General features: G+C 48.0%; 1 protein-coding gene across 1 annotated transcript in view; it reads right to left on the reverse strand.

The window, feature by feature from the left end:
• Positions 1-8179, reverse strand: part of MORC2 (MORC family CW-type zinc finger 2) — a 43995-nt gene that overhangs the window by 20710 nt on the left and 15106 nt on the right. Inside the window, exons 4-8 of the mRNA XM_015562837.1 lie at positions 8171-8179; positions 7580-7670; positions 4541-4649; positions 695-854; positions 474-585 (exon numbers count right to left, since the gene is read on the reverse strand). The exon at positions 8171-8179 is cut by the window's right edge and continues 72 nt beyond it. Coding sequence (XP_015418323.1) covers positions 474-585; positions 695-854; positions 4541-4649; positions 7580-7670; positions 8171-8179 — 481 coding nt within the window. The remainder of the gene's footprint in view (positions 1-473; positions 586-694; positions 855-4540; positions 4650-7579; positions 7671-8170) is intronic.

Here is an 8179-nt window from a genome sequence, read left to right on the forward strand (position 1 = left end):
CCCCCCCCCGACCCCCCCAGGGTCCAGCAGGACCGCCTCTCAGCAGGCTCCCACCTCCCGACTCGCATCTCTACTTCTCCTGCCACCTTGAAAGTGTGCTCCCTCAGTGCTGGCACCACATCCTGCCCCTTCCCGTCCCCAGCACAGGCACCCAGACACCAGCCCCGGCCCTACCACTGCCCCACCACAGACCCGGCAACTCCTCTCCCCTCTCTAGGGCCTCCGTTTCTTGTCAAATCAAGGAGGTGGAGCAAGGAATCATCTCTTCCTTTGGCGTAGCTGAGGCCCTGCTGGCCTATTCCTCCCTCTGCCTACGGCAAGATGATGTGGAGTTCCCAGCTTCATGAACTCTGACACTGGGAAATTCAGCGAATGAACTCTCCCCTCTCTCCCTCAAGTCACTTCCTGAGCTTTCCCAACTGAGAAAATGGATACCAGTTCCAGGACTTCCCTCCCTTCCCAGCCATACTCACGTGCCCTCTGGGGAAGTCTCTGCCATCTGGATATCTCTTGGATTTGAGACTATGTCTAGCTCTGGTTCTCCGTTATCCATGAGTTTGAGATTGAAGATGATCACCAGTGTTCCTGGAGAACAGAAATCCCTCCTTTTTGCCAGGCGCCCCCTGCACATTCCCACAACGCCGTGGCTCTGGAGCTAAGGCTTCTAGGTGATGCAGGCTCAAAGCCTACTTACCACTGTCCCCAGGAATCTTCATGAACTGAGTCATCACTTCCTCCTCGCTGTGGAAGGGCGAATACTTGTAGATGAGCTCTGTCTCTATGGAGAACTTCTCCAAGTTGTCTGTGACAGGGTCCCGGGTCCGAGCATTCCAGGTGGGCAGTGGGACTATCACCTATGAGTGAGCACAGGCAGACATTTCCCCTAAAGTGTGCGTTTATTCATCTTATCCCTCCCCACACGTGAGGCCCAAGCTCCACAGCCTGGCACCAGAGGCTCTGTGGCTTCTGCCCCTTCCCAGGATTCAGCCTCACATCACTAGGTCCCCTGGGGCACGCTGGGCTATGCCCTGGGGGCCTGTGCCAAGGCAGCTCCCTGCTTGAGATGTCTCTGGCCATTTTCCTAGTTTGGTAATAATTCTACTCTTTCCACTAAGGAAAGTATACTTGCAATTATCTAGTGAAACTGAAATTACACATAAACATAACTTACAACTCAGCAATTCCACTCCTAGGTACATATTCTAAGAGAAACTTTTGTACATATGGACCAGCCAACATCTAAGAACAGCAAAACAGCCACTACAAAGTGGATTAAACTGTAGCATATTTATATAATGGAATACTGTGCAGTGATGGGAATGAACAAAGGAACAGCTACTACCATCAACACAGATGAATCTCACAATGTTACATGATAGAAGCAAAATAAAAAAACCTATGATGAGTGCATTTATATGAAACTCATAAATGCACAAAACTAAACTGTTCAAGAACGCACACATAAGTGACAACATTATGAAGAAAAATAAGGAAATAGTCATCACAAAGTCACCTTAGGACAGTTCCTTAGAGGTGCAACAAGCAACCTGATTGGTGGAAGTGCACTGGGGACTTCTAGCATCAGCTATGATGGTGGCTGCATGGGTGTTTGCTTTATTTATTCTCTAAGCTGTACATACATTTTAACACACTCTTCTTTATGTATGGAATTTAATCTTATGTCTAAATTATGTTTTAGAAATTTCTACCCATGTCAATTATGCCTCAATAAAGCTGGGGGGAAATCCTACTCTTTCTTTAAAAACCCTCTCAAATGCCACTTCCCCAGAGGCTCAGTGTGCTCTCCCCCCCCTCCCCCACCCCCAGTCAGCTTCTCAGGACAGAGGCTATCACATGGCCCACCGTGAGGGAAAGAACTCTGTGCTTTAACAAGTGCCAGGGTGATAGCTGTTAGAGTTCTGAGACGTTTTGCTGGTTTCCGAGAAGCTTCCTGCCTAGAGTATCCAACTCTAGGACTGGTTTGCACACATTCCGATGCAGCCAAAAATGTTTATTTTGAAATCTTGGCTGAGTTCGCACTGCAGTAACAATCCAAAACAGTGACCTTCTAGCACCAAGTAAGGAAAAAATTTCAACCTAGTTTTTTCACCAGGGAATTGAGTTCCATTTGTGTTCTGTGAGTTTGTACCTCACTCTGCACCTCCCATTCTTCACAGCAGTCCCAGGTGACAATGGCATTATTTCAACTGTGGGCATTCATTCATTCCCATTGGCACCCACCCCTGCCATCCGAACACTTCTCTGTTCTGGTTCCCCTACCACTCTAGCCACTGCTGTCTCCTGACATCTTCTCCTCTCCCAGCCTTTAAATGCCCGCGTGCTTGAGATCCCAGGTCCTCTTCTCACTCTACAAGCTCCTTTAGTTGAGCTTATCTGCTGCCAAGAATCCGGGAGCCAGGCCTCCCCCCACTCCAGACCCAGACTTAACTTGGAGTGTCCAGGACAAAATACTCTTCCCCTCCCAGCTGCACCCTCTGCCATTCTTCCTCGGCTCCAGAGAGCCTGCCAGGCCCAACTGCCACACCAGATCCTACGTCAAGCAGGCCCCTCCGTCCCCTTTCCTCCCTCCATCAGTCAAACACCACATCTGTGGCCCCACGTGCTAGAGAGGAAGACTGCTCCTATTTTGCTCCCTCCCTGCTGAGTCCCTTCAGGTCACACACAGCCAGGTCTTTCACCTGGCCCACTCCGACACCCCAATCTTCCCAGGCCAATCACTACACGGTAACCAAACTGATCTTTAAAACTCCCAAACCTAACACTGCCACACCTTCTTTAACTGCCTTTTAGAGCTGCTTTTAATAAAGTCCCACATACTCACCACGGCCCTGAGGTCAAGCCTGCCCTGGGCTCCCTGCTCTGTAGAGGCCACCACTTCCCTTCAGGTGGCCCCCGGCCAAGCCCCTTCCCCCAGCCCTCAGGGCCCTGAGCAGACGGTTCCTGAAGACCCGGCCAGGGCTGAGCTCTCCTGCCTGCCTTTTCCCAGGAGCCTGCTCTTTCCAGCTGCAGGCTTCCCTCACATCAGGTATGCTGACACTCACCACAAAGGCAAGCTTAACTCGCTGGCTTACCAAGTAAAGATGGTAAAAAAAGTTAGCCTTTATTCCCAGCATGAATGAATCTGTGATGATTAGGCGCACATCTAAACAGGGCTAGTATGACTTTAACTAATCATGGTTCACCAACAGAAATAAATTAGATTGAAACTGAATTCACCTACCTGTTGATGTGACAGCCATAGATTTCTCTCTACAGGTACTCTTAGCCCCTTCTTGCAAGCTCTGCCTCCATTTCTCACATATGAAAGGAGATCAGAGTCTAGTCTAAGGCTAGCAGACCAAGGCCTTCTCTAATCCACGTCTCTCCCCACTCCCCCACCCCCATCCCATGAGCGGGCAAAGGCCTCACAGATCAGCTCCGCAGATCATCTGAAACCAGACACTGTACATTCTGTAGGCCTTCCTTCCAGCATAGCAGTAAGCAGCTGAGGCTGATGCCAGCTGCCATTTAGCGAAGTACATACACTGATCTTTTCCGTGCGCACCAGCTTTGGTACCTACTGAGGCCCGATCGGTATCTGACCTGTAGCTTCTGACATAGAGGGTTAGTGCAAACACATTTCCTCAAAAGAAAAATGTGCTGCCCTAGCAGTTTTCTCAGTGGTTAGAGCATCAGCCAAGAGACTGAAGGGTCTCAGTCGCAGGCTCAATCCCCTACCCCAGTCGGGGCACGTGCAGGAGGCAGCTAATCGATGTGTCTCTCTCACATGGATGTTTTTCTCTCTCTGTCTCTCTCCCTCCCTTACACTCTAAAAATTAATGGGGACGAGGGGGGGAGTCCTCGGGTGAGAATTAACAAAAGACGAAGAAAAAATGTGCTCACAGCACATTCCACAAAATCACCATAATATGGGAAAGACAGTATGTTCCTATTATTATTGCAGCTGTGGTTTCTACCCACAGTCCTGGAAGCCTCAAATCCTCTCCTTGATACGACAACTTTCCATACTGACACCCACCAGATTAATTCAAGCTGCAGATCTAGGGGAGCTGCATATCCAAATCTTGGTTCCGGCCACTCGGCCTGAAGCGTTGAGGTTTTGCTTCCTCTCACATTAAGGTATCTGCCTTCACCCCTCCACCAATTCATTCAACCAGCTAACTGAATTAACAGGGGCACGGCTGCAATCCTCCAACCCCAATGATCCCAGCATTGCAAATGACCTATGACAGTGATGGCGAACCTATGACCCGCGTATCAGAGGTGACACATGAACTCATTTTTTTTGGTTGATTTTTCTTTGTTAAATGGCATTTAAATATATAAAATAAATATCAAAAATATAAGTCTTTGTTTTACTATGGTTGCAAAGATCAAAAAATTTCTATATGTGACACGGCACCAGAGTTAGGTTAGGGTTTTTCAAAATGCTGACACGCCGAGCTCAAAAGGTTCGCCATCACTGACCTATGAGAACAGCCCGGGCAGACCCAGGAAACGTGGAGTGGAGGGGACCTACTTCATCAATGCCTTCCTCCTCATGGAAGGTGCGAGACAGGAAGAGGCAGGTCATGGTGTCGTCCTTCTTGGTGAAGAGGATAAAATCCTTCCCGATGCGCATGGAGCCTCTGAAAGGGAAGCAGAACTGGGTCATTCTCCCAGGGACTCGAAAGCTCATCTGAGAAAGGAGCAAGTCTACCCGTCATGACCGAACTGCCTTGGAGCGCTCTCCTACAGGCCTCCTGCGGGCTCAGGATCCTGAGCCGAGTTCCACAGGCCTCGCCCCCACTCCTCCCACCTGACACTCCTCCCTCTGCTCTTCCATTATACCCTCGACCACACTTACCCGCCGTGCAGGGCTCTCTCACCACCCTTCTAGGGCACATTCACTGCTGATCATCAGCTCTAGTTAGTCTCACCCCCAGGCATTGCCACAATGTAACCCTGCTGCCCATGCGCCAGGTTCATCCCAGCCACACAAGGGCTGCTATCCCCTCCAGATTTCACTCCAGTAACTGATACCTTTAACACATCAGCGTCCATGCTAACCACAACCAATTCCCATCCTGTCCTTCCTTCATTGACACAAACTCCCCTAGCATCCACTCATCAAATGGCAGCACCATCAAGAGAACAGCCCACTACCTAGGCTCACAAGTCCTCAAAAAATAAAAATAAAAAGCAAAACAAACAAAAAACAGTACGATCCCAAGGTTAACCATGTAAAATATAATTCTTGATCACAGTTGTCGAGGGGCCTATAATTAACTCAGGTCCTGTAAGTACAGCCATCTTTTGTCTCAGAACTGTTTGACCATCTCAAGCTCATTATGACACAGACAAGTCCCTGCTTCTGGATGCAACTAGCTCCTGGGCAATGTGCCTCCAGGAATCGACTGCTTCCTTCCTGTCTGGCCATGTGAAACCATCTGAGGAACAGGCCAGGACAGGCCTTCCCAGGCAGCATGGAACAGTTGTCCGGCAGAAGCATGAGCACCCATGGGAGGACTCCCCACTGAACAATGGGGCTATTTAGTTCCTTTCTTCTGAGCAGCTTCTGGGACTTTATGGCTATTATCTCATTAGTCCTCATCATGCCCGAGGGAGGTGATGGCAATAGGAGCCTTATTACTCTCATCTATGTACAAATACAAACCAGACTGGTATGCCAAACACCCAAATGAATGCCATGTCCCATTATCCTAAATGCTCCGGACAACTCCCAGGACACTATCCAGAGACACCCTGGGGGCTGCCAAGTTCTGTTTCTCCTCTTCCAGTTCCCAAAGTTCTGGCAATGCTCCTTCCCCGGCAATTTCACAGTCCTCCTTCCCTAAAGCTTTTGGGTGGCAAAATGAGGCACAGTACCTTGCCTTCTGTCAGAACTTATTCTTGCCCTAAATTGGCAAAAACTCCCAATTTGTGCCTCGTTCTTCCCACAGTCTTTGAACCGGATAGCAACAATCCCCAAATGCCACTTCTCTGGGCTCCCTGCTTCTCAGCCCAAATCACTTCCTCCGAAAACCTTTTCAACTTCTGAATTGGTATCAGAATGAATTCACTCTGAACACTAGATGGCACCATCTCAATGGGTCCTTTACAATTGTTCTACTACCCTCAACTTCGGTACTCTCTCCTTCCCTGTCTTCTAAGCGCTTTTAGAGCCATATTTCATTTGCTCCTAAAACTTGCTCCGTAAGGGAGAATGTCAGAGATTAGAATCCTATATCCTAGATTAGGAAATAGATATTCAGAGAGGTGAAATGTTTATCTGAGGCCAGGGAACTGATAAAGCAGGTAGGAGAAACCGGGCCTACAATCCAGGGGGCAAGTCAGGGTTTCGTTACCATCACACTGGTATGTATGATATAATCCCAATTTATAAAGGAGGAAGCTGAGGCTCAAATAACTAATTAAGTGAGGTAAGATTTGGATTTTAGTTTCGCTGACTTAAGTGAAACAGACACAATTTGCAGTCAGAAATTCTGGTTTATGTCTTTGCTCTATACTTGGGCACCTTTATATTTTTGGGCAAATCATTTCACCCCTATAAACCTCAATTTCCGCATCTGAAAATAAGCATAACAGTACCGACACCTCACATGACCACAGGGAGGACTGAACAAGATCAGTTAAGCTTTTAGCACAGTGCCTGGCACATGGTAAGTGCCTGTGGATACCATTTGGTTCCTGTCCTAAGAGACAAATCAAAAAGTCCAGGTACTATGTCTTTGGAAGCACTTTCGTTCTTGCCCACACACCCAAAGCACACTGCATGTGAGGGACAACTAATGCTGTTGACTGGCCAAACCACCACTCTCTCTCAAAGAAAACAACACGTCTCCACAGCAGGACTGAAAACATGACACAGAAATCCATTTGTACAAACTCCAATTCCACTGCGTTCTTATTCGATCCAAGGATACGTACAGCTGGTAGTGAGCATTTCAGAAACAGAAACCTTTCTCTTGGGGCTTCACTCAAAGCCAAAACACCACATTCCAAACACCAAACAAGTGGGAACCAAGGTCTGAGAAAGAAGTCCCAAGGGATCTGAAGACATTAGGTAGGTCCCTGCCACAGGACCTAGTGGGGCATGCAAGTGGAGACCATGTCCTTTAGGATGGAGATTTGGGTCTCACTCACCCTGGATCCCCAATGCCTAGCACAAAGCATGACATATGGCAGGTGCTCAGGGAACATTGCTGCGCCATGAAGCAACTTCCTCCCTATCTCAGATATATCCCAATCCCACAAAACTATCACGCCACACCTCAACTACAGGGTAAGACATTTTCAACAGGAAGAGAGGTACAGTACCAGAGCACAGTGCCAAGAGAAACCTACAGCTCCTCCCGCAACTGGTTTTGGGCATCCATACTTTTGTTCTGTAAAGTACACAAGGCTGAACAACAGTAAGTCCCCAATCCACTCCTTTCCGACTTTCCTTCTGTTACAGAGTTACAGTGATGGAGACAAGAAAGCTCTCAGAGACAGAAGCAGGAGAGCATTGTTTGATTTTGTTTTGAGTCCTGTGACAGGCTTCCAGGATACTTACGATTTTAACCCATTCCCATACTGCCCAATCTGGGTGGACTCAGGCGTTCGTTTGGCTGACTTCCCAAACTGGATCACACTGGCAGCATCGTCTGAAATGGCAAGCATAAGTGAAAAGTCTGCATTTCTTTTCCAGGCTCCTCAAAAATCAGAGGTTTGAGCCTTGCTAACCCCAAGTAGGGCTGTGTGTCTACTGAAAACCTCTGTCCAAGGAAATTCACAACCATAAGGCAATTGGACACAACACCTAACTGGCCTGTCAGTTTCAGTTTGGCCATCACTATGAACTTGTTTTGTTACCCAAACATGGCAATAAGGTGTGTGTGTGTGTGTGTGTGTGTCCTGTAGTTTCAGCTCTGGGATGTTGTGCAAGTTGATAAATATAATGTCAAGAGACAGGTAATCTGACTGACTTCAGGCTGCCATTCAGATGCTATCTCCCATGCTAGGACAAGACCCAGCAAATCCATGTGTGGAATTATGCCCGAGATGTTGCAACACACTCTCTCTCCTGCTGGATCTTTGAGTCACAAAAGTGAGGCCATAAAAAAACAAGTTAACACAGCCGGTATTTATAAAAATGGTTACTTACTTGGATCCA

The sequence above is a fragment of the Myotis davidii genome, unplaced genomic scaffold (genome assembly GCF_000327345.1).
Source record: "Myotis davidii unplaced genomic scaffold, ASM32734v1 scaffold478, whole genome shotgun sequence".
Lineage (NCBI taxonomy): Eukaryota > Metazoa > Chordata > Mammalia > Chiroptera > Vespertilionidae > Myotis > Myotis davidii.